A 27,971-nucleotide genomic window follows, 5' to 3' on the forward strand; every position below is an offset into this window, starting at 1 on the left:
AAAAACGTTTTATAAAATTATTTGTTCATAATATTTAACTTTTTATGTTATTATTAGAAACAAGAAAGATAAATCTTTCCCCTAATCACGCATTTTTCATAATTATATCACAGACAAACAGACGTAACTCTTTGAAAAAGTTTTTCTTCAAAACATAGTATCTCAAAACATAGGACCTCAGTAACGACATCTCTCGGGCTTCTCGCGGAAAACAAGCTTGCTCACTAACTCGCAAACAATATTGCATAAAATTTCTATAGAATGTATAGAAACGGCAAAGTGATCCGATGCCAGCGTTGCGGCGAGTAGTTCGCGGAACTGATAATATTCAAATAAACCGTTAAATGCGTGAACGAAGATACACAATGAAGTGTTACGTCTGTTTGTCTGTGATTATATGTTGAATTCATAAAAAAATACGACATGAATGTTGACGTCGTGTGAAAACGCCCTAAATAGGTCCAACCATCATCAGTTACCCTAAGGAATATAATCCCCTCCCCATGGACATGGAGGTTGCCGGTACTGAAGCAAAGGGTTATGTTTAATTCTTGGTTGTTAATAGAACTTCCTTGATGCAATCGGCTGCTTCATGCAGACTGAGCAATTCTGATTATAGTATCAGATTTGTTCTGTATACAGAGGAACTGGGAGGGCTTATTAGAAACTTCTCACCAATAAAGTAATGATCTTCTAGTAAATTTTGCATATCATTTTTTTCAAATTTTATTTTATTTTAGCATACTATTTTTGTTACAGTCAATTGACATTAGCATACAATACAAAGATTTAATATTACTTGCTCGTCTTTGTGTAAAATAATCAATAATACCTTTGAAAGTTTTTTTTTTTCAAGTTTTTGTGATCTGATAGATTTCCCAGTTTGGTTAGAAGTTTCGAAGCTAACGCATGTCCACAGGCAGAAAAAGTGTACCATGAATCACAATGAAGCTTGCATGTTCTGTTATATCAGCGAAAAATATGGCAATTCGAAAAGCAGAACTTTAACTTGAACTATGAACGATTGAATTTCAGGATGGGACTGATATGCGATTACTTTGCTTGATGGGACAAACTGACTGTTCGTTCTTTTCACATTCGGGGTAATGTAGTACAATCGCTGCACATAGTTCATTCCATCGCACAGTGGCATTTTTCGAAAATGCATCAAAGTAAATTGAACCTTACGATATTTGCAGTACATAAATTTTTTAAATTAAAAACTGCTATTATTTCGAACAATTTTACCTAGTATCTCACTATCCGGTGCTCCCAAAAAAATTGTATTTTTTAATCGTAAAATTGAACATATTTGTAGTTCTGTGGCGAACGTTTCAGTTCAATTGATCTAAAGAGAACAAAGATACATCTTGTCAAAGTTGTCAATTTTGTATGAAAATCGGCATGCGCTTATATTGAATATCTGTTAATGCTGATTCTGGGTGGTCTGGTTGACATCCCAGCCCAACACGGAACAAGTGAGTGTTTAACGAATAGTGATTGGACATGAGGCGAGACATTATACGAATGAAGTCTCGACCCATCTCCAACCCTTTGAACCAAGGACTTTTCGACGATTCTGTGACACTACCCCGAATGTCACTACCCCGAACGCCATAACCTCGAACGCCGTTACCCCGAATGCCACTACCCAGAATGGCCATTACCCCGAATGCCCTACTACCCCGAATGGCCATTACCCCGAAATTAAGACAAATGGAAGAACAGCAAGGGATCAAAAGAAGGGTACATTTTTTAGAAGGAAATTTCGTTTTGGAATTTATACTGAATACAAATGATAATTTTTTATTAGAATTTAGAAGCACTTAATTTGCTAATATAATTATTATGTCTAGGTACATATAAGAGCATTTTTAAAATTGATTCATGTAAATCAGTGAAGCAAGTGTTCACTATGATTCGCGAACTTTTCCCTACGCATAGCGCATTATTGTGTGATTACTGCGCACTACTTCCAACACTATGTTCAACATACAGAACAAAAGTAAAATGGTTTCTCGCTGATGGGTTATTCCAGTTTTCATCTATACCAATAATATTTCATATTAAGTATTAGATCATAATATGGGAGTACTACGAAAGGCCGAATTACAAAAGGCCGAAATACACAAAAGGCCGAATCACGAAAGGCCAAAAACACAAAAAGCCGAAAAAACTACGAGTTTTTTCGGCCTTTTGTTAATTTGTTAATAAATTATATTTCATTTTTAAAATAAAGTTAGAATTATCATTATTCTGCATCCTCGAAATAAAATATAACGGAAGCTACTTCATAGCCATTCGATTTTCGTAATGAAAATTAAAAACAAAACTTAAAATTTGGGCAGCTTTATTTTTATGTTTGTTATATCCCGTTCACATTACAGCCTATATGCGCTGTAATGTGAACGGGGTATTATACCCCGTACAGACTATGGCTTATATCATGTAATATAGACTGTCTTGCAATGAGCACTCATACATCTAGTTTTCACTGGAAATCCTATGTATGAGTGCTCATTGCAAGACAGCCTATATGACATGATATAAGCCATAGTCTGTCCGGGGTATTAGAGTGTTTAACGACGATTTAATGACAAGATGGCTTCGTTTTTTATGAATGCGATTCAATGAGGCGGCTCAGTTGTAAGAGCAGAAAGGCTTCAGATTGTGAACAGCAAACAGCAAATTAAGTGTTTCTAAATTCCAATAAAAAACTATCATTGATTCTATAATATTCCCCAGAAAACATTTCCCCAGAATGCACCATTCCCCAGAATGCACCATTCCCCAGAATGTACCATTCCCCAGAATGTACCATTCCCCAGAATGTACCATTCCCCAAAAAAGCATTCCCCAGAATTTATCATTCCCCAGAAAAGATGATGAAATTAGTAATTTATCACTTTTGTTTTGGCCATTTGATATTATATTTCAGTTTTATATTACAGAACAGCTTAATATACATATTTTATTTATTACAAAGCGCCAATGCAAGGCCCTGAATATGGATCTCTCCATCCATTGACGTAGAAAAACGTAGTAAGTGATTATCTTGCACACTGAATAATACATCTTCTGAATACAAATTTTCTCGATAAATTTTACACATTTGATTTAATATATTTTTTATGATTAAACTCTCTGATTAGTTTCACTTTACTAAATTGACGTTTACTTTTATGGAACTATGTATTTATCAATTCCAAACCATTTTATAGCTCTTAAGAAAATGACAACCTTCAAGTTTTCGAGCACTTTGTTCACCATTTAAAAAGTCAAAGGGTCTAATATGCAATCCAATTCAACCAGTCGGAAACTGTCAAACCTTATCAAAGAATTGTTCGACCTGAGTTGAAGAATTTCTCGTTATGGATTGAAAAATCGGTGCATGGAACGTTGAACTATCGATTACAAATTTATAACATTATTCCACACGTTATTATCCCAAATGGTCATTACCCCGAATCCCTTGCCAAAAGCTATTGATTGCATATTTTCCTTATATATTAAAAGAAGGGAATATTCCCTTCTTTACCATACATCCAAAGAATTAATTATTTTCTCTTTTATATATTCAAAGAAAGGAATATTCCCTTCTTTATCGTTTATCCAATAATTAATTATTTCCTTTTGTTCTATTTTCAAAGAAGGGAATATTCCCTTCCTTATCATATATTTAACGAATTGATTATGTTCTCTTTTATATATTAAAAGAAGGGAATATTCCCTTCTTTATCGTATATCCAAAGAATTAATTATTCCTATTGTTATATTTTCAAAGATGGGAAACCCCCTTGAGCCATTAAGAGGCTGTTCATTAACTACGTAGACAGTTTTTTTGGGATTCTTGAACTCCCCCTGCGTAGACAATTTTCCATAGAAATTTTTTAAAATTTGTATGGACCGTGCACGGCGTTCGGGGATATGGCGTTCGGGGTAGTGTCACAGAATCCTTTTCGACACCATTTAGAGATGATCGAATATAGTCATCGTCCCAAACTCTCTTCACTCCATTTATTTTGCCAGCTGGCGAGCGACTTTTGACGGTAAATTATGAAAAATTCATTGTAGGCGATTTACGATATAAAGCAAAGCAAATTTACGAAATATGAAGTACAGTAAATCCTAGCTATGTTTGCATGATAATTTCGTTTGTTTGTATTCTTTTGTAAAGTCTTCGGGAAAAACCAGCTGGCGTTATCTATTTTTATAATAACTCCTTTCTTGAAAATGGGCAAAACCTCACCGGCAGCGGCAGGCTGCTTTTTAATGTTATACAGTTTGATTTTGTCGCGCTTATGTTAAATTCTCATTTGGTGACGGTCGAAGCGCGCGGCTCATAAGCGCGCTATAACCCCGCCCATAAGGATTATACACAGGTGTGTAACTATGAGATGGATAATAACTAGGTAGGTCATGACTTTTCATACACATTTTCTGCCAGTTGGTGAAAGGTCATTTGGATTCAAGCTGCTGCACGGGTAAGTTGAACAATTATTAGCTGCGTCGTGGGTGATTTGCCCATAATTAATATCGGTGGATTTTCACATTTCTGGCGAACCTGGAATCTTGGAGACCCCCAATAGGTGATAAAGGGCAAATCACGCACTTGCAAGGAAAATTGGCCGGGACGGCCGTTCTGAGAAACGAGTGATGACGGATTTGCAAAAAAATCGTCTCCTCGTATTGTTAAGTCCACAGAAATAGAACGCGACCATCCGTACGTGGCCCGCAATGACACCACGTTCAGTGGCCGTAAGATAAAATACGTAGTACAGTACAGACGGGTGAGGACTACCTTACCCCAACCCAGCGGGCTTAGCGCCAGATCAGACGACTGAAGGAGCTGCTCTCGCAAGCTCGCATAGACCTGGAGCAGCGTGATACTGAAATTCTAAGACTTACTAAAGAGGTTGTTGAGCTGCGGCTCTTCAAGGCATCGCTCAGTTCCCCGGAGGAACGTTCAAATTCCAGTGACGCCGTAACGGTGCGGGAGAACACCACCAACGATGCAAACACGCCCAGCTCTCAGGGTATTTAACCGATTGCGGATCAAACGGACTAGTGTAGCAAAGCTAGTCCCCGGCATCATCTGCACAATCATGGCATCCACCAGGTGCAGTTCATGGACAAGATGTCCACCTCGGAGATGCAGAGCTCGTTTGCCGATTCTAGACATTTCAAGGACGTTACGACCTCGTCGATCCATTCCAAGGATTCGTACGTACACACGCAGGATTGTGCTTGCGGAAGCGACAATTAAATTGATGCCGAGAAGCAGTGGCTTGTCGAGATGTACAAAGCTCGCATTGAGTAGCTAGTTAAACAGCAACAGGCAGATGAACAGCAGTATCGCATGTCCAACAATGCGTTAGGACGGAATTGAAACTCGTAGAACGAATTTAGAATCAAGAAGCATTAGAGTAGAGAACTACTTCGGCCTAATCGCCCATTTTGGGCCTATCGAGCAGAAAACTTCAAATAAATCCATGATTTCATAGTTAACAAATCAATTATGCGTTAGGTACGATACTTTAGTTAATAAGTTACCGAACGAAGTCAATGAGAACGCGTGATATGAACACACTTAGAAAATATTACCGAACTCGGTTTGATTTCAACCGAGTTTTTATCTGCTGAACGCTCGGTAGTCTGTTCGGAATAACCGAGCTGTCGTTAGTTCTTTTTGTTACCCACAATCTGTCAAAGTTACCGAAAATCTCGGTTGACAAAAAATAAATTTTAGCAGAAATAACCGAACATCGGTTTACTCAAGAATTACCGAACGCTGTCAAACAAACCGACCCACCTGTTGTAATTACGGAATTCAGTTCTCTTGAGCAGCGCACGGTTTTGACTTCAAACTCTGCTTTAAATTTTGATTAAGGAGGCGTTGCTTCGAACTTTCATAAAAATAAAACCAGTTGTGTCAAAGAAATGTATAAAATATATTTATTTAATTTGTTTTGGCAACGAGTTACAGCGTGGAAAAGCACAGTTAAAAAAAATATCGCTGACTTTGAAGTCATTCTTATTCAAATGGTTTTTAAAATGCCTTTGCAAGCCAGAGACATAACCTTGTACCTCACCTTGTACATTTTCACGGCAGTAGAAACTAACTATAGCACAAGATGCCTGCAAATAAAATCATACCGTTAGTTTCAAATACTCACATAATATGTATGTCATTCAAATGTGCATCCTCCTGTTGCACCTGCAGAACTTTTTCCATTTTTACTTAAGTTTTGCACACGTCCAACGAGCACACGTGAGAAAAAATGGCTGACTAATTTTAGACTCCGTTTAGAGAACCGAGTTTTCGGTTAAATTTTCCGCAAGTGGAACGTTTAACGTTTAAGCGTTTGATGTTTAACACGTTTTAGCAATATTCGGTTCAGTTTACCGAGTTTCTCGGTTTTCACGTAGCGAATTCGTAAATGTCGATACTTTACCGTACTTTTCGGTTCAGTCTTCATTTATATCTGTCTGTCGGGTCTGCTTGGATAAATACGTCTGAAAAAATGTTTTTAAACCATTTATTCGGTTTCTCGTTGGTAACCGAAGAGTCGGTAGAAAATGAAACCGAGTTCGGTATTATTTTCTTAGTGTGAAGGTTTGCACCCATTATTCCCAAAAAACAAAAGAAGCGCTCCGACCGAATCAATTGTTATCTTCATCCGATATGCCGTTTCAATGGCGTTTTAATGCGTTAGACCGAGTTTGGCGTCAATAAGCAGTGTTAGACTTCTCTGCGCTTCGGTCAGAGAGCGTATAGGGCGTCGTTGTGCCAATTTGGTCGTGGCACATTTCGAGTATGAGTATGAGTAATTGCAGTTAGATCAAAAGTGCCTGAGAAAAATGCAAGTACTTTCGCAGATTACCCGAAGTTGCGATAGTGAAGGTATGATCACAGACAAGCAGACATAACACTCTTAAAACGTTCATCAAAATAGTTTTAACGGTAAATTTAAATGTTTCTTAGTTGGTAGTACTGACACTTGTGGTGCATATAATCAATTCCTTAGCGTTTGACGTTTACACACTACAACCATCTGTTGAGTGTATTGCCCATCATAGTGTATACGACAGATGGCGGTAGGGTTTACAATGATAAATGTTCAATGTGTTTTGTCTGCTTGTCAGTGATATAACATTGAGGTAACGTTAGGATAAAATCAAAACATTGAGAAATATTACGCATCACTTTCAGAAATACTTCACTTCGCAACCGATGAACCATTCTGACGGCCATATGAGTATCCAAGTAACCATATAGTCGCAATATAGCTTGTATATTTTTACTTTGCTTGAGTATGGTTAGTTAGGGAATCTGATGAAACTGTCACTTCTTGAAACTGATCCCTTTCGTATTTCTTTCATTCTCCTTTCGCACACGGAACGCTCGGTGGACCAGCGACTTTGAACGTGAGCCTCGTCCCAGATCACCATGGCAATTCAATAACATATGGTAGACATCAAACCGACCAAAAAAGGCGGTATCATATTAGAACCAACCAACCAAGGACGATCTACGGAAGAAAATTGCCCGTGAAGCACGAAATAAAATACGAAGCGTTAGAGAAAAAGTCCAAGGGATTCCAAAGTAAGCAATTAACGACCTCGCTTTTTGGGAAACGTTGTTATGTTTAGTAGGACGGAAATTAGTTAAAAACCCTATAGAATGTGGGGAACAAGCAGGTGCAAAAACTAAAGTGTACCTCGCACACATTTTGTACTGTGCACAATCCCGTGTTTAAACCCGTATACAAACAATATACACAATAGTGTATGGCGTGAAACAAACAGCTAAACATTCGCTTGGATTTTTGTACACAAGCTCAACATGATACATGTTTTCATGAAGACTGCTAGTTAGAATAAATAATGTACATTAGACTGATGCTAAATTTGAAATTTTGGCTCCACAGTGCTCAAACGGCTGCATATTGAATCCTGATTAGCCTTCCAAAATATGAACGAAACTTACTTGGCACAAACCATTTGAAGTTTATATGAATATTACTATGGGAAAACCAACTCTTTTGTTCATATTTATCTAGAAATTCACCATATTGCTCTGCTTTAAAAAATGATACCTGAGATTGTTGGAAATTTTCTCAGGTACAACTTTGTTGAAAATCGCTTTCCGATAAAAAGTAAGAAACAAAAGTTATTAATGATTCATTCTGGAAGGTTGTGGCTGAGAAAATTTCCCATAAGAATAGCCACTGAACTTTTGAACATTGCAATTTGGAAAAAGTTTGGTTTTCCCATATTAATTCCATATAAACTTCAAATGATTTGTGCCAAGTAAGTTTCTTACCAAATAAGTTCAATTTTTGGGAGACTAATCAGGACCCAATTTGGAACCGTTTTTTAGTACTGTGGAGCGAAAATTACAAATTTTGCATCAGTCTAATGTACATTCTATTCGATACTTCTTGAGGGAGATGGCGTTAGCGGCAAACTAAACCGGTATTTTCATTAAAATAATTTGCAATAACCCCCTTATTTCATTGTTTCTTAGCAAGTCATGTAACATATTACTTTTGAATGTGGAGTTTGAAATTTGCGGTTTTATTTTTTTATCTTATCTGATTTTTTTGGCGTATTTTGAAATGTACTTATTTCATATTATTTTTCTTTTTGTTATTTTAGTATAGAGTTGTTAGGTACTTCAAATTATCAATTATCCTTTTTTCTCTTTTCAATTGTTGTTTAGAATCGGTTGCGCGTTTGTTCGTTTTTTCGGTTTTCTGTTTGAATTTTGGGCTTTTTTGGTTTTCGAAGTTCTGTTGGTGGTATTCGCTAAAAAATTGCTAGAGACGCATACATTTGTTTGCTGATGAACCACTGCATGAGAGAACCAAAGATCGAGTCTAGCAGTGATAGTATCACACTTGTTACTCCTTTGTTGAGAGCTGCGTTGTAGTACGCTTAAGTATAGGCACTGACGTTGGGTGCGATACTGGCTGGTTTTTTCATGGAATGATTGATATGTGCGGTAAAATAACTAAATTGAAGCAAAGCTCAATAGTAGAATAAGTAGAATACCTAGAGAGGAAACCAAAATTAATCAACTTGCCAACATAGGCTATCACATTTATTTTGGTGGCACTCTTTAAAAGATAAGCTGTTTTTTCTCTACGGTTGTCTCGCGCCGCGTTCGCAATTTGCGCGTTTTTCGTAACTTACATAATTTAGATATTTCGTTCGAAACGGATTTACTTATTCAATCGTATTACTACGCGGATGTATCTACGCGCACACGTAACAGCATTTTTTCCATAACTGTATTGAAACAATACACACGGAATCCACCCAACTAACAATTGCCTATTGTAGAAACGAATTCTTGACGATTTTATTCAACTGCATTCTTAATAATACTTGTACTATTTCGAATAATAACTTCTATTCAGGCTTCACACAAATCTGGAGAATTTATTCAACCACAACATTGAAATATTTGGTGTTGAATAAGGTATGTCGAGAAGCTTTTATTCGACTTACAAGAGTTGTAACAGAGCTTATTCGATCAATTTTTTGATTATTCAGCGTTTATTAGACATCATTACTTCCTTAAACAGCGATGATATAAAGGTGTATGTAGTCGCTTGATTCTCATTTGAAATAATGTTTAATTAGACAGTATTATACATTTATTAAACGATTATTCAACTACGAGATAATTAATCCGGAAATAAGAACGGGGCAGAGCTGGGTTGTTCTAGTTATTGTGATTGTTGGTGTCAGTATTTCTTTCGAAGCACGCACCCACCCACAACAACAGATACTAGAAAATTTATTACATACATACATACACACATGTCGTTAATAGGGGGGATTTGAACCATGACTTTCCGATCACCAGCCGCTTGCCGTGCCATCTGAGCTATCCTAGAGTACATTATATGGGCGGGCAACTAAATAAGTAATACAAGCTTCAATCTGAATACCTATCAGCACTCCCAGTCGTGACTCTAGCTAGTTCAAGGAGATGTGAGAATGATTTATTCATTCATAGTTGTTTTACATGAGACCAATGTTACCTCTCCATCTATCTAATTTCGATGGAAAGGATGCTTGGCTATTCTTTTCGATAGATCGATGAATTGGTTGTCGTGAGTGATACGATCTATGATTACGATATAAACTAATTGAGCGTAGAAAATAAATAAAAAAAAGGGTTAAGGTTGGGATTGAACTCCCGACCTTCTACTTGGAAAGCGGAAACGGTAACCACTATGCTACCAATTTTGTTTTGTTGTTAGTCTGAAACAGTGTTGTGGAATAATGAATGAATACGCCGTTTGTAAAGCATTTACAAAGCATGCAATTAAAACATGGACGCATAGTGGTACAAGAGCTATTATGCTGACTGTATTCACCTTTATTCGGCAATATTGTTAAGCAATGCAATGAAATCTAATAATGGAGCTAAAAAACAACTATTAGACGTATAATAAAGCATGTTATTAAATCAATTGAAAACAGTCGAATTAAAGCGTCAATGTATGTGCAAATTACACTTATTCAGTATGTTATTAGATCAAACTTCTGGTGTTGAATCAGGAAGACAGTCGTCGTTTGTATAGCTTTTATTAAGTATATTAATCAAATCAAAGCAAACAGCGGAATAAAGGCGCATCTATCGTTCTCAATGAGTTTTTTCAGCACATAATTTGACAACCCATTTTATTCAGCATTGTACACTGTTATAAAGCATTTATTCAATATGTATGCTTATTTGTGACTCTGAATTGTTTGTTGGGCAGTGTTCAAGCTGCCAACATAGGCTAGTCCTTCTGCTGTATTGTCAAAGATAGAAGCAAAATTTATTCAAATGGGTCAAGTCTTGAAAACTAAGCTGATACTCAATAAAAAAAACATCCCTGATTCAGAACTTATTTTCGTTAAATAATCTTAACTTACAGTGTCTGCTTTTTTTCAATTCCTTTTCAGATCCGCTATGCTACAGAGACGAGTATTATTATCTTTAACATTGCAGCTGTGCATCCGTTCGGTACTAGGATTGGGATGTAAGTACAATATTGGAATTATTTGCATCATAGTGTTATAGTTCTTTTTACCCTTCGTACAAAGAAGGGTGAACATATAGCTTGGAAAACCGACTGTCGATCTGAGGCCCGGAGGGCCAATTGTCATATACCAATCGACTCAGCTCGACAGGATCGGAATATGCGTGTGTGCGTCTGTTTTTTGACGTAGGATTACGATTTTCGGCAACACATTAAGGGTGTAATTTCAAATAATCAAAATCGACCGCATTACGAAAAGTGGTCAGGTTTTGACCACATATAACTCTGTCAATAGCGGATGCATTTTAATTCTAAACTACGAATCTGCTACAATGAACACTTTATTAATTTTCAATAGGTCACTATTGAAAATTACACAAATGTCTAACTGTTGCAATTGTGATCAAAATTATCACCGATTGCCTGTAAAAAGCGCTTTCCCTAACACAGATTTCAAAATCGAATTCCACCCAGTCTCACTGAACGGTGTTTATTCAATCACCGTGTGTGGTGGTGTCCGGTCGGTTATCATGATCAGCAGCAGCATCAGTGCTTTTAGCGTGTGGCGTTGAACATTTTTTTTTCCTTTGGTTTGTTTTTCCGTCGATCTTGTTTTTCGTGCTGAGCACCAATGCTACTGACGTGCCAGGAAGGCAGCTCCCACACCTGGACCCTACCTATCGACCCATCAACTCATGAACCGGGGACCAACGGCTTTACTTCCCATCCGAAGGAAGGCGTGATCAGAGATGTTATGCCTCAGAACATCCCGGCGGCGCCGACTGGGATTGAACCCAGGCCTGCTGGGCGTTGAACATTGTCACATAACATATGTGGAACTTCATGCAAAACTGCTGACTAAAAGTTGATCCTCTTTTTGTATTTCCTCAGTGGTATAACTGGTATAGTTGACATCGATCTGTCAAAATTAAATTTGCGTGATTCGACACTGAGTCTTCATATGGGCCAATGTCGGAAATGTAAGCAATGGATTCTTTCGTAAATATTTTGTAATTCAAAGTCAATCCATGTAACCCAGCATTTATATCAGCTATGGGGACTTTCCTTATACTCAAGCATCGTGGTGGCTTACTTGAACGAGTTTTCATTCTCAAGAAATTCGTGGAAAAGTCAGTGTTTACGTTTGTAAAATTGGCCATTATGAAAGAAAAACATATATTTGGTTGCATGCTCAGTACACGCTATTTGAAAACTACCCAAATTTGAGTAAAATCCACCCTGATCGTTCAAAACTGAATCTATCAAAAAATGGGTCAACTATGTTGGGAATGACAGGTTAACAATTGAACAACGTCGGTCGGATCCATGCCAATGTTGCTCATGTGTCAGCTTGTCACTCCCAACATAGTTTACCCATTTTTGAGTAGGTTCAGTTGTGATCGATCTGGAAGGATTCTACCCAAACTTGAGTAGTTTTGAAATAACGTGTAAGTATTGACGTTGACGGTGGCATTTTAACTCTTTACTCCTATGGTAAAATCCCGAAGTGATGCGGATTTTGTCTTATCTTTTCACTCCACCATGGTACCAGAGAGCCACCGTCTCTTCATGCAAAGATTCCCGAGCAGGAAAAAATAACTTATATGGTATTAGTGAGGCTGACATAAGAGGTAAAATACTAAAAATAATACCTCAAAAATGTTCTACGAATAACGGACTAATAAATAATTTAGTTATTACAATAACAAACGGATAACAGACGCTTTTTTGATGCCAGAATACCTAAGTTTGTTATTTTGAAGGTCTTCTAATACCAATTCAATAACTCTTTTAGGTGTTATTGTCTAAAAACTGAAAGACCATACATATTTTGTTATTTTGGTGTTCATTTTACATTTTACAAAATATTTCGATAACTGAATAATATCAAAACAAGGTTTTATACCACAAGCATACCGAAATCTGGTATCATACCACATTAAGATATTCATTTGTTATCGATTAGCTATCGGTTCCTGCTCGGGTTAACATGATCTTATGAGATTTTTCACTGGAGTGAAAGGGTAAGGTAATGTCTAACATGTTTCTCGCACAGACTGACGTTTGCTTATGGGGTTTTACCATAGGAGTAAAGATACACAGAGTGACCGAAAAGGATAATTGTCAAGGTAATGCGGCCATTCTTTTTTAGACTAGCTCTAGGGAACAGGGGGCTTATAAAAGGATTTAGAAACATTCAATTTTACGCAATTGAGAAACATAGAAAGGGGTGAAACCTTGGGTATTACAGGTATTGTTAAGGGCTCGATTTCATTTGTCATCCTTCTTGCAAAATTCTTGTGAATGGAAAGATGCAAGGTCAGCTCAAAACACTGCATATTTTCCACAATATCAAGAGATTTATGTCTGTTTTACGTATTAATTCCAAGAAGAAGAAGTTCTACTACAGCTATCAAATGAACAAGGCTTCGAAGAATCGCCAGCAAATATACTTCAATTTTTCAATGCACACTATATTTTCTTCAGTATCCAGCTCTTTTTATACAGGCGGTAGAACTTTGACAGCTTCTTAAGGTTTGCAATACTTAGAGCAACCGTACCAATGAGTAAATAAGGCACATTTACCAACCTCTACCATAACGCTACTTGCGTACCTGGAGTTGCTATTCAGGTGGGGGAAATAGCAATCCGCACCTTGGGAAGTAGTGAGTTCATGAATTTACATTTCAGATGGTTGCTATTTTGAATAAACGTCAAAAGTTTGTTTTGCCGGTGTGGAAAACGGTAACTTAAATTATGACTCTGATAGCAACGACCGGTGTGGAGAGGAGTGATTAAGCCAAAATGGCGTAAGTAAAATAGTGCACAAATAGCAACGACTGGTACGGTTGCTCTTTATATAACCAGGACACTTGTTGCAAAATGTTGGTGCTTTAAACTGTATGCATCAAACTCCAAATTTGTGCGGTCGTATTGTTCCTCCTACGTTATGAAATGAAATCAAAGTTTGATGCAATTGGTTCCAACAAAAAAAAAATTAATGGAAGAAAATGGTACATACATTTGTCATCAAAGTTTAAAATAGAGAAAGAAAATGGAAAAAAATTACCCACGCTAATTTGGTCATAATTACAGAAAAGCAATACTTATCGCTTTCAAAATTGAATTGTAAACAGTTAACACATGGCAGCTTAAAATTACGTTTACTCTTCGTGAGTCGTTGTGGGCCATCTATGCCAAGCACGTTACCCTCGTTCCAAACAAAATACAGCTCACCAGCCTCATCTGTGTGTTCACTTAATAGTTCAGCATTACTCAACCATCACGACAAAACGGTTCTTTTCAAGACCACCATAAATTTGTTGAAGAGTTAATTTTCATTGAACGTTCGCTCGCCTTGATGCCAGCCACATCACCCCCAGCTCTTTGATAATGTATCCAGCAACAAAACGTTTGTGGTCAAATGCGTCAAGTATTGAAGTGGTACACACAAACACTTCGAATTAAGGTAAAGTTTTCTCTAGGACGCTAGAAAAAAGAAAAAAAAAATCTCGAATGTAAAGAAATTGATCCAATCAATTTTCGCTTTCTTTTATTTTCTATTGAATAAATCAAAAATTCCGTGCGTTTTGAACACGAAAATGCGTAATTTAGTCATCAGAAAACGAGCCTTTGATGGGAAAAAGTGGTTTCCCTAACACAGTCACGAATATTGATACCGAGCACTGAGCATGCCAGACGGTACCTACTATAGATTTATGCCTTTTGATACAAATTTTAAGCCCTTCCTATTAGGAGAAAAATCTTCCGAATTCTCTTAATGGAAGGGGCTTAAAATTTGCATCTCTCCATTTACGCAGCAGTTCCGCCATAATCTGCGTGCTCTGTTGACGGCATTCCAAGTGCCCTTCTCTCGTCACATTTCATCGACGACATTCTTCATGTTAAGGAAGGACATCACTGCCTCGAACCTAGGACAGTCGAAGATAACATGCTCCGGCGTTTCATCGACGTTGCCACACTCCGGACAAAGGGGTGGCGCTGCGTGTCCGAACCGATGCAGGTATTTCCTGACGCAGCCGTGGCCCGAGAGGAACTGCGGTAGGTGGAAGTTGACTTCTCCGTGTTTTCTGTTCAGTAAGGTCGAAAGAATCGGTATTAGTCGTAATGTCCATACACTTCTCTGCAAGAATCCCACACACCGCACTAAAACGTCCTTGGACGCCTTGCCCTTTTCCCCCGGAACCAATATTACTTCGGAGGGGGCCGTGCATTACGCACCTCACTTTACCTCAGCTAATTGGCGCTTCCAGTTCGCTGATCGTCTTTCCAATTTGTGAGCCATTTAGCTCCCAGCATCGCGTTCTACTCGGTTAACCCCGGTGGTGGATTCAGCCTACTCTGATGGAGAGTTCTCTCGGCTTCGGCTTTCACTTCGCACTTGTGTGAGCACATTACTACTTTCTAGCTGGTCCTCTCGCCATTTTCGCTGCAGCGCTGCGTTACTGCTCTGCTGACGGCGTTAAAGGTGCCCTCCTCTCGACACATTTCTTCGACGAAATTTTCCGTGCTAAGGGTTAGCATCTCCTCTCGCACAGCATCAAATCTAGGACATTCGAAGACCACGTGCTCTGGTGATTCTTCCACATTCCCACACTCCGGACAGAAGAGTGACGTTGTGTGTCCGAACCGATGCAGGTACTTCCTGAAGTAGCCATGACCAGACAGGAACTGCGTCAAGTGGAAGTTGACTTCTCCATGCTTCCTGTTCATCCAGGTCGAAAGAATCGGTATTAGCCTGTGTGTCCATCTACCGTTCTCTGCTGCATCCCACTCCTGCTGCCACTTAGCCATCGACCCCGTTCTCACCATTTTTCGTACTCCTCTGGTTTCTTTCGTCATATAGCACTCGTAGTCCTCCGCCAAGGTGATGCCGATTGGGATCATACCGGCGATAACGCATACTGCCTCTAACGAAATGGTTCTGGACGCACTCACGACTCCCATGGCCATGAGCCGGAATGTACTGCTCAATTTCCTTTGGTTCTGCTTAGTTTTCAGCGCTTCAATCCAGGCTGGACCTCCGTACCTTAGTATCGATGAGAACACACTAGCCATAAGACGCCTCTTGCTGCTGCTTGGACCAGAATTGTTCGGCATGATTCTGGCTATTGCGTTGATGACCTTCGCCGCTTTCTCGCAAGCATATTCGATGTTGCTGTTAAAGTTTAGCCGGTCGTCGATCATCACTCCCAGATACTTCAGCACGTGCTTCGAAACAATGGTGTGCTCTCCAACGGTGATTTCTGGCCGCTGCACTGCTTTGCAGTTACTTACCAACATCACTTCTGTTTTGTGGTGGACTATCTGCAGCTTCGCTCCTTGCATCGAGGTACCAATCGTATCTATCGCCTCGGCCGCCAGCATTTCCACTTCTTCCAGCGTGTCACCGGTTTCCGTCAAGACGACATCGTCCGCAAAGCCAACGATCTTAACTCCTTTGGGCAGCTTGAGCGTCAGCACGCCATTGTACATTCCATTCCACAGCGTGGGACCTAGAATGGAGCCTTGTGGAACTCCCGCCGTGATTCTAAGCGATTTCTACCCTGTGTCTGTCTCGTAGACCAGGACCCGGTTCTGGAAGTAACTACTTAGAATCCTGCAGAGGTAGTCTAAAACCCTCATTCTATGGAGCGCCTTGGCGATGGCCTCTCAGCTGGCGCTATTGCATTTTTCACATCAATCGTAATCACTGTGCAGTATCGATTTCCTCTCCGCTTCTGTTTGGAAGCTTTCTCGGCTCTGTCAATCACTGTCCGAATTACATCCACCGTCGATCTCCCTTTCCGGAATCCGAACTGCCTATCCGACAACCCGTGTTCACTCTCCGTGCATTTCGTCAGCCTGTTCGGGATGATCTTCTCCAAGAGCTTTCCGACAGTATCCAGCAAGCATATTGGCCTATACGATGCAGGATCCCCCAGCGGTTTTCCGGACTTCGGCAACAGCACAAGCTTTTGTATCTTCCACCTATCAAAGAACTGACCCTCGTCCAGACATTTCTGCAGCACCATCCTGAACATGTTCGGGAACGTCTGGATTGCCGCCTTCAACGCCCCACGTTGGGAATTCCATCCGGGCCGGGAGCTTTATTCGCCTTCAACCCTTTCGCTGCTGCTATGAGTTCCTCGTTGGAGACTTGTTCAACGTTGTCTCCATCTTCCTCGCCATATGGTGTAGGTGGCCAGGTCGTTGGGTCATGCTGTGGGAAAAGTCCCTCCACGATGACTTTCAGCTTGTTGGGACACATTTCAACCGACATCGTTGGACCTCTGATCTTCGCCATCGCGACTCGGTATGCGTTACCCCAGGGGTTGGTATCGGCATCGCGGTACGGCTCCTTGAAGCTGTTAGACTTGCTCAGCTTTATCTTTCGTTTTAGTGCAGCCCTGGTCTCTCGGAACACCACCCTGCGCTCCTCTCTGTCTGCTTCCGTTCATGCTCTCTGAACGCGCCTTCTGGCTAGAAGACAAGTAGCACGGAGTAGCACCAGTAAGCTGGACGCCGCCTGTTCGTTGGTTCCAGTTTTCTCGGCATAGTTGTGTCACATGCCCTTGCTAATGATTCGGTCAACTCGTTCGCGCTTAGACCCGGGATGCTGCTGTCTACCCTTAGAGCTTCGATGAAGAGATTTTTATTGAATGCCTTCGTCTTCCACTTCCGCTCGCTTACTTTCGTCCTCCGCATTTCCACTGGTGTCCGTTCGCCGATACTGTACCGGATTGCCTGATAGTCACTATGGGTGTACTCTTCGCACACTCTCCAGTTCATATTTGTCACTAGCGATGTACTGCAGAAAGTGACGTCGATAATAGATTCCTTACCATCTTTGCGGAAGGTGCTGCTGATTCCTAAGTTGGCCAGACGGACGTTCAACTTTGCCAGAGCTTCCAGCAGGCTATACCCTCTTGCGTTGGTACACCTGCTCGCCCAGTCCACTGCCCAAGTATTGAAATCTCCTGCGATGACGACTGGTTTCCGTCCAATGAGCTCTCCGGGGAGCTCATCTAGCATCATGTGGAACTGTCCATCTCGGGGGTGCGTAGCAACTACATACATAGATTCCATTGATTTTGGCGATCACGAAACCTTCGTATGAGCCCACCACCACTTGTTGAATGGGATACCTGCCCATAACTTGTATGGCCGCCATTCCTGCTCTATCGGCCACCCAGTTACCATTCTCGAGAGGGACTCGATATGGCTCTGCAATAATAGCAACGTCGCACTTTGTTTCCGTTGTCGACTTCCACAACAGTTGCTGTGCTGATGATTGAGATTTATTTGGGTTACCTCCATTATTGCTGGCCCACCATCGCCTTCTTGAACTCTGGGCACCTGAAACTTCCCGTCACATGGCCGTTTCCGTCCTCCTTTTTGCAGAGCATGCACCTCGGTTGCTTTGTACAGTCTTTTGCAACGTCTCCCTTCTCTGCGCATTTCCTACACAGATCAGATCTGTCACGGCCTTTGAAGTTTCTTGCCTGATGACCGAAGCCCATGCATTTGTAGCATCTCTCAATTTTCTTAGACACCCGAGGAATAGCTTTCAACGGGCACACTGACCACCCTGGCGTCTGGCCTGTGTGTTTGTTGGTGTGTTTTTTTGTTTTGTTTTTTTTTTTTTGGTAAGGAGGAAACTTTTAAAAGGCACTCGTGCCACTGCTTGATGACTGGGCGCACAGTCGCGGTGACCCGGTGTGTGGGATTCTTACCGCACTAAAACCTCCTTGGACGCCTTGCCCTTTTCCTCCGGAACCACTTGTCGTATTACTTCGGAGGGGGCCGTGCATTACGCACCTCACATTACCTCAGCTAATTGGCGCTTCCAGTTCGCTGATCGTCTCTCCAATTTCTGAGCCATTTAGCTCCCAGCGTCACGTTCTACTCGGTTAACCCCGGTGGTGGATTCAGCCTACTCTGACGGAGAGTTTTCCCGGCTTCGGCTTTCACTTCGCACTTGTGTGAGCACATTACTACTTTCTAGCTGGTCCTCTCGCCATTTTCGCTGTAGCGCTGACATGATCTGCGTTACTGTTCTGCTGACGGCGTTAAAGGTGCCCTCATTTCTTATGGCTAAAATTCATAAGTGTTTCTTATGGAATTCTTACGTTCTTTTGCTTGCGTGTATCCGAAGGGGTTCGAAACTGAACTCATTTTGGTCGAACGAAGAAGTGACTGACAGAAAAAATAAATAAAAATAAAATAAAGGGTTGTGTCCTAGACACGACCGCAGTATGTCGTAGAACTACGCATGTATGTCATTCATTTTTGACTATCATACTTTATCTTAAATTTTTCAGGTATTTAAATTTTTCGGTTATGGTTCAAAACACGCGACAATTAATGTTAGCATAATCAGACCAGCGTTCATCTTACGCATGAGATATTTAAATTTAAGGTAATGGTTAAGAACTGACAGAATTTTCCCTACAAAACTGCATTGGGTTGGTCAATGTTGAGCTATTTTGTTGTGATCAATATGCACTAAATTCGACATCAACTACAATAGAAACTGACACTATTTCTTCTCACATTTTTTGTTGATTTGCACCTCAGTATAGTTCACAAAAACGCCATACATGGGATAAAGCAATACCCAAAAATACGTTACATCAGTTGCTCCATCATTAGTATAAAATAAGGTCTCTGAAGCAGAGAAGAGAGTGAAGGTTGCATTTTATGATAACGAAATAGGCAGTTGTTTTCCCTATCAGAAGACGATACTTTCAATATTGAACAAAATGTTAATGCATATTTCAGCAAAGTAGAGAAGAAAGGGGTATAACGATCATATGGGGTTCCCAAGCAAAGTACAGCATCAAAATGACAGCAAATTGAAATCAAGTTTTGATATCAACATCAAACTGAAATCATAATTTGATTTCAGTTTACGCAATCGACAAATTTCATACCTAATTTTGTTTTCATTTTGCTGTACATTTGCTCTTCAGAAATATGTTGTTGCGGGTTTGATTTCATTGCCTTAGCATAACATCAAATTGAATACTTGTTTTGCTATCAACAGGAAAAATGGATATCAAATTAAGTTTTTGTTTGCTCTCACTGTTAGCAGAATTAGTTTTTAATGTGATGTCACAGGAAGATTTGTTTGCTCTCAATTATGATATTTTAACCGTTAAAACGACCAAAACGACAGCAACGTGAGTAATCATTATCAGCGAAATAACAACATCAAATTTAGATTTCAATTTGATCTCAGGCATGCATCATCATTATGTACTTCAGTAGAATGATGCAGAATAGAATCCTGTGACTTTTCTCAAATCAAATGTTTGGTTTCCAATACGTACGTGCTTAGTACAACATTAATTGGAAATTAGTGGGATTCAGTTATTGAATTCCAAAGTCAGAGCAAAAGCTCGTATCCAGAAACACCAGTTCAATGTTTTGATAGTAAGCATCATAGTTAAGGTACACCGGGGTAAGTTTAAACGATATCTACCGTTTCAACTTCCCTACGCGTTTCAACTTGCCCCGATGTAGGGTAATGGATTTTGGTTGGACCCATTTATGTCATTTTCGCACTGCGCCTAAATGTATGCCGTGTTTTTTTTTCTATGAATATAACAAACGGACATGAAAAAAAAAAATTGTGTTTGGTGAAAAAGTCTAACTTTTTAGTTTCTAATAATGAGGGCGACCCCGGCGTAGTGGTTAGCATTCATACCTCTCACGCCACAGTCTCGAGTTCAAATCTCACCCCCGGACAAGTCACGAATGATCCAAGAGCGTTAAAGTGACTATAATTAAAAAAAAAGTTTCTAGTAATACTAAAAAAAATAAAATGTTCTCAAAATAGGATTTTATTGAAACGCGGTTTCGTATTCACCCAAGCACTTTTGAGTTCTGAGAAATTGCGCTAATTGGAAACAGTAGATAGAGCTTATTATTCTATGATGTACATATGCATATACCGTATGCGGGGCCGATGGTAGCTGTGACGAAGCCGGCACTCTCCCTTTCCGGTACCGCTTCTACGCAGCCATTGCCAACAAAGCCGCTGCATTTTCAGCAAATACCGCTGGAAATGACAGAATCTGCCTCCTCCGCGAGGGAGACAGAGTTCTCCGTACAATCGCCAACGCAGAGTTCCCCCCAGTGGCCAAGATTCACTGGTACGGAGATAAGTTGGCAATCTCCCGCACCAAACATCGACAGCCGGATAAAGGAGAAGTTCAGAGCCGGGGACCATTCCGTAGCCCTTAAGAGATCGGTAGCAGAGCTGACCGGATTGTACCCAAACAACATGCATCGTTACACGGACGGGTCAAGATCTAGAGGTGGAGTCGGAATTGTAATCGCTGGTGACATTTCCCCAACGAGTAGAAGTCTGCCAAAACAATGTTCGGTGTTCTCGGCAGAAGCAGCGGCTATTCTTCATGCCGTCACGGTTCCTGTGGATCGGCCAATCCTGATCCTGTTGGACTCCTAAAGTGTTATTCAGGCCCTTACGTCGGAGGTTCCGGTCCACCCCTTGATCCAGGGCATCTTGAAAGTTGCGCCACCAAACACTACATGTAAACATGTAAACACTACACGCATGGATTTCCGGACACTCCGAGATCCCAGGGAACATCGAGGCGGACAACCTAGCCGGGTCAGGCCCATCGGGTCCTCGGTACTCGCACAAGGTACCGTTGCAGGACGTGAAGAGATGGATCACTTGCACACACGGAGAAAAAAGTATAGTCCAATCAACCATATTTCAGCTACAATCAACTATATTTTAGCATTGATTTTTGGATAACCCATATGCATGATTGTTACAATCATAATTCAAGTTGAAATAACTAAATAGTAGGCTTGATCCAACTTTGGTAAATATGGTTGAAACAACAATAAAATGGTTCTACTAAAATAGTTGATGGTTGATATTTTGACAGTTCTTTTACAGTGCCAGTAAAATCAACCATGATTATTGTTATACCAACTGAATCAAAATAGTTGATTCGAACATGCTTTGGGGTCAGTTCAATTTATTTTCTTAATTAGGTTTTCCGTTTCGAAACCGTTTAAATGGAACAAAAATCATGCACAAGAACCAATTGCACTTTTGTAATATTAGATCAATATTATATAACTATCCTGGAAGATATTCAAGGATAGCTAAACAACTCTTGATGGCTAATTACAATAGTGCAATTATATTCTACTCATAAGTTGTTATTACATAACAATAATTTTATTTATTTAGAGATTTTTTTACATTTTCAATGTTTTAATAATAATACTGTTAAGTTCAACAATGTTACACATTCGGAAATAGGGCTTCTCATTTACATAATGTATGTTAATCGGTTTTGAATCTAATTTCAACATATTATAAACAACACTTATAACACTAGCACGCTTCAATTCGTATGATTGCAAATGTTCGTCAAATAAAATGGAATTATATGCATAGCATAGTAAAATTAACTCGTCGTTATTTTTTATAATTATTGATTCAATTTCGTAAATGTTTCTTAGTAGTTTATGTTTAATGCAAAAAATTGTACCACGTTCATAGCTTGAGCCATGTTTACTAAATTGCGAAATAAGATGCATCCTATCTTCAACATTACATTCTTCGTATTTCATCAGGATATTATACTCATCTGGAATTTTTAAGCTAAGTATATGTTCTTCCTTGATCTCGTGTAAAGGTGTTACGAATGCGTTGCTAAATAAATCATTAGCGAATTTGAAACTAGCCTTAGTAATCAAAGAAGAGCAAATATTGCGTTTGTTATAATTTACTCTAGTACACTGGAGTCGCTTTTTACGCGGTTTTTTTTTACACGGTTTTTTTTTACGCGGTTTTTTTTTACGCGGATTTCGGAATTTACGCGGTTTTTTTTACGCGGATTCCGGAATTTACGCGGTTTTTTTTTACGCGGATTTTGGTTTTTTTTTACGCGGATTTCTGAATTTACGCGGTATATCGCTTTTTACGCGGTTTTTCCTTACACGGTCTTTTTTTACTCGGTTTTTTTTTACGCGGATTTCGGAATTTACGCGGTTTTTTTTTACGCGGATTCCGGAATTTACGCGGTTTTTTTTACGCGGTTTTTTTTTACGCGGGACGTATCACCCGCGTAAAAAGCGACTCCAGTGTATATTGTTTAGCTTGTTTGTGCTTAGCTTCACATCGCATTCCCCATTGTCGACGTAAACTACCAGATTTTGATATTGCTGTGGCGTAGTGTACCAAATTATGGTGTTTGGGTTTTAAAGAGTCCTTAAATAATGCGACGTACTGTGTATGGTGAAACTCAACCACTTCCTTAAGTTCTTGAATCAATTCAATAGGAAAATCTTGCAGCATAACTAAATCAAAAATTTTTAGCAGGCTGCAAAAATGTATCCATACTGGATCGCCTATCGGAATGAGTTTACCAATGAACAACGGTAAAAAACGCATCAGTGTTATTACTTCACTTGCAGTCATTCGAATCTTTTGTTTAATGAGATTTGTATCTTTTATATCATCCGGAATGTTAGATGAATTCAAGTGGCCATAAACAAAAAGATTTTTCCGGCAATTTAAATCATCTAATGTGAAGTATTTTTGTTTGTATACAAAATAGTTCAAGCAATGCGATAAATCATAAAGACATATCCCTTCAGGTACGTCGTGCATTACATCAAAGTACACATTTAAAGCCACGTGGAATGATGGAATGCGATTTAGGATGCACCTGTCTTTTACACCTGTTTTAGACATATCATTCACTTGCACATGCTCTTCATACATCTCTTCAGATCTAAGAGAATCTACATATTCTTTGCTGTCGATTTCTCTCTCACTCCTAGTTCTGGTACACATACGACAGTAATAATTGGCAGTAGGTGACTCAACTAGATTTAGTATCTCACTCAATCCTAGATTATCACCAGTTATGAAACCTAGCTTGAAATAAGCAGTTATCTCGTTTCCTTTGTATCGGACGGTAATTCCAGTGTTTTCTAATTCACTTAATGTTTCAACTAGTTTAAGCAGCGTCCGTTCATTGCCAAAATGTTTCCTATCTCCAGACATAACATAACCAGTCGTTAGAATATTAACAAGTCGTGACAGAATATATGGTGGTAAACAAGGTATGTAATGATAAATTCCACATATTTTAGTGTTACTGGCATGAGGAGAAACTGTGTCGCTTGTAGTAAAATCGTCAAAAAATATATTGATTGGAACGATCAACTTACTTTCTAGTCCTTGTATTTTCTTCTGCCAAATGGTGCCATCTACTAAAGACCTGATTACTCCATCATCAGATGATTTTAGACATCCAATCAATAGATCGATTACATTTTCCGATTCTAAGTATTTGCGTAGTTGGAACTTTATAGGCATTAAAACACCCTTTACATCATCTTCGACCATTTCTAAGTTTTGATGTATTACAGCTGGTTTCAGTTCGTTACTTATACTAAAATACACCGGTTCTTCGTACAAGCCTATTTCTTTGAGGTCTCGTATAAATTTGTACTCGGTCTGTGAATTGTTGATCACTGAAAATACAGATTTTAATACGGTACTACCAGAACGTGAAATTAAACCGACATCAGTCATTACTCCTACAATTTCATTAATGGGATTCAATACATTTCTTCGTACATCATCTTGAAACTGAAATACCAACTTCCGAGGTACCGTATCCTTATTTAACCACTTTAAGTTAAAACCAATGCTTAAACGACTAATTTCTGATGAGATTTTCTCTAGGTTGATTAACTGTTGTGCTTCAATGTTTTCAACTTGGATAAACTGATCGTCTTCAACATTTGCTATACTTTCTCTATGTACTTCTATACTACCGTTTTCATTTGACAATTTGTGATGTGGTACGGATGGTAACACATGATCTTCCGAATCAAACCTATCTTCGTTACAAAGGTTATCTGCAGCATGGTTGTTTCGAATGTGTTTCTTGATATGAGAAATATAAGAGCATCTGACACTAAATCGTCTTCCGCAATTTGAAACAGTGCAGCAATAGACATCGATGGGCTCATGGACTCTGCGGAGGTGAGTTCCGAAAAGTGATGGGCATGTAGTCTTCCATCGGCAACCGGAAATGAAGCACACAATCATTGTGCCGATTGCTGGTTACGGAGAGTTGCAGCTAGAGTTAAGATCCTTGCTTTGTTTCCGTCTTCTGGTGGTTCGAAGTGGTACAACGAATGTGCAATGAAATTCCACGGGCCAGTTGATTCGCTGGGGAAATCTATCTCGTATGCCTTGTAAATTTTGAATGTAACGTCAAGTGCTTTGAGGAAGGTTTCCGCTTTATAAGCTATGTCTTTATAGCTTACGAAAAACTGGTTGATGTGATTAATTGTATCACCAACTACTACGACCACTGGATAATCTGGTAAACCTCTTTGATGATTTTGTCGACTAAGCCTAGCAAGTTCTGTTTCATAATCTGCTAGCGTCCTTAAGTGCAAGATGCTGCTTTCACGACTCTCCAGTAACGATGGTTTCCATTTCTTTCCGTTGGGTAGACGTGTAAACTTACTAGGCCAAATGATCAATAGAAGCAATGTGGTGATGCAATCTCGCGAATCTGTTGATGAAAAAAAAAACAAAAAAAAAACATTGTTTTATAACTTCCTGCAGATATGTTCATGATTTAAAGTGTTGAAGTAAACTCGTATGGTAAGATACCGTATACCAAGAATTACTTTACCTTCTGTTAGTTCTTCATTCAGCAGTGTCCAAAGTGCTTTTCCTTGCTCAGGTACCTCGTTACAAAATACGATTTCAGCGCATGTACGAAAAGAAGCGAAATTGCTGAACAATAGGTTACATTTCGTTGAGTACTTGAAAGCGAAGTCTAGCTTTACCAACTGATAGCCACTGCTATTTCTCAGCACCGGGTATTCATCCAGTACCTTCTGGTAAGTGACGGATTTCAATCTGCTGATTTCATGCAAGCGAACAGCATTAGTTTCCTGCCAGCGCTTCTTAATATCTTCCCACTCGCCGTGATGATGCCGGAACCAATTTTTTGTTTCTTGATACGTCGCCACTAGAACGAATATAAATAAATCAAATCTTTGTTTGCAACGCCAAATAAATGTAGTAGCTACCTGCTTCCAATGTGATTACATCAACTAATGATTGAGTCCCGCTTGATGGATGTTCGTCTGAAGCGATCGATGCCGGAGCAGGTGTTTTGGATCCGCGATAGTTGTGATTGCGGTCAAACAGGCAACCTTTAGCTACACGTCCAAGTTTGATTCTCTTGCCGTCGTTATCACGATAAGATGCTGGTTGATACCACACATGCTGGAATGAAAACAATATTTATGTTACCATATTTACACGAATAAATAATATATACATTCAACAGGCCATTGACAATGTTTTTAATCTTTTCATCACATCACAGCAAAGCAAAACACGGTATGAAAAAAATACCCATTATGGGTAAAATTTCACCCATTTTCAATAAAAGGGGACCTACTCATTATTAATATACTATATAATTTATATGATACATAATTTAGCATTTTATTTTAACATTAATAAGTAACAGTTAAGGTCCAAGCGCAATGACAGCAGAAGCGGAGCGGCAGCGGAAGCGAAAAAGCCCGATCTGAGTAAAGGCTGGCACACAATGCATAAGTTTTCGGTTTTTTTGACAGATAATGCATGGGTTAACTGTCAAAAAACCCGAAAACTTATCCATTGTGCGCCGGCCTTAAGCCTGCTTGTCGGATTGAAAACTAGTTAGAACCAAATCAACTTCGGTTAGGCATCTTGATGTCATTTGTGACGACTGTCAAACTTTCCGTTTCCGTCCCGTTTCCGCACACACTGCGCTTGAGCCTTTACCCATAAATAGGGAACTGCTACTCGTTTAGTGTGCTAACTTTCAAGTTGTTAATGTTTACAATGGTATAATCTCAAAGAATTACCTTTTCCACTGTCGAAAACAAAAGTTTCAACTCGTCCGATCGCAACCCTAACTCCTCGCGTGTTAATTTTCCAAAATCGTCGACGAATTCATCGATAATAAGATGAGTGATGAAAGTGCGATCCTTCCTTGATAGAATTTTGGTCGAATTAAAATTTTCCAATATTAGCCTTCCTTTCTTGGACCTATTGATCAGTGCCAACGAAGTCCACTGACTTCGTGGCAGATTTCTCAGCGTGGTTTTTGAAGGATCGAAGCTGCTCGTTGCTGATGGATTGATGATTTTTAATGGAGTTGTTACTGGAGGTAAACCCTATGGGAATTTTAATATTAGTTTATTTATGTTAGTGATATAATTTGCATGTTACCATAGAGCAACGCCACTTGTTTAACCCGTCGATGCACCTCGTTCTGTCGGCTAGTAATGGCGGTGGTAGTAGAGCTTCTACTTCCTCACGCTCTATTACCTGTAGAGCGTGAACGTCGTAGCCATTTACTGCAAAGAAACATAATTTGTCAGTACGATGATTTAATTAAATATTACATAGAAATACTTACTAACAAATTGCTCAATTGCTACATCCGTTAATTCAAACGATTTATAAATCTCCAGCAATTCATCGTCCACCACAAACTCAGCAACAAATTCTTCCTGATGTGTTTCTTCCTCGGACGCCATGATGAAAATCAACGCAAAATATCAGGTTGTTGTTTTCACATTTTGTATAGTTGAATCAAGCATACTCTCGGGTTGGAATAATAACATTTTAGGTTTGCTTCAACCCTATGACAGATGTGCAAAAATTATAGCAATTTTAACTATAAAATATGTTTGACTCAATTAAGAGGTGGTTTTAAAATAAACAAAATTTGTGATTGAATCAAGCATAGGTTTATTAAAGATATCAACTATCGAAATAGTTATTTCAATAACCCACCATTTATTTCCGTGCAGTGCGGACAGCGTGGGCAA

General features: G+C 39.3%; 3 protein-coding genes across 3 annotated transcripts in view; 2 read left to right on the top strand and 1 right to left on the bottom strand.

Moving 5' to 3' along the window:
- The window catches only part of LOC135704900 (cytokine receptor-like), a 45,252-nt gene that overhangs the window by 1,855 nt on the left and 15,426 nt on the right, over window positions 1-27,971 (top strand). Inside the window, exon 3 of the mRNA XM_065226441.1 lies at window positions 10,969-11,045. Coding sequence (XP_065082513.1) covers window positions 10,976-11,045 — 70 coding nt within the window. The 5' untranslated portion in view covers window positions 10,969-10,975. The remainder of the gene's footprint in view (window positions 1-10,968; window positions 11,046-27,971) is intronic.
- Window positions 3,928-5,538, top strand: LOC135704901 (protein quick-to-court-like). Its single transcript, XM_065226442.1, is given in 3 exon segments — window positions 3,928-3,939; window positions 4,698-4,779; window positions 4,782-5,538. Coding segments are annotated over 3 exon segments (579 nt in total). The 3' UTR covers window positions 5,267-5,538.
- LOC135704865 (uncharacterized) lies at window positions 23,713-27,677 on the bottom strand. The gene is made up of 6 exons (XM_065226380.1): window positions 27,557-27,677; window positions 27,367-27,494; window positions 27,000-27,311; window positions 26,169-26,367; window positions 25,766-26,107; window positions 23,713-25,642 (listed from the first exon to the last, which is right to left on the bottom strand). The coding sequence occupies exons 1-6, from the start codon at window positions 27,675-27,677 to the stop codon at window positions 25,164-25,166; spliced, it is 1,581 nt and encodes a 526-aa protein (XP_065082452.1). The 3' UTR covers window positions 23,713-25,163.

The sequence above is a fragment of the Ochlerotatus camptorhynchus genome, unplaced genomic scaffold, assembly GCF_037179485.1.
Source record: "Ochlerotatus camptorhynchus isolate MF236.1 unplaced genomic scaffold, CSIRO-AGI_Acam_v1.1 ptg000250l, whole genome shotgun sequence".
Lineage (NCBI taxonomy): Eukaryota > Metazoa > Arthropoda > Insecta > Diptera > Culicidae > Ochlerotatus > Ochlerotatus camptorhynchus.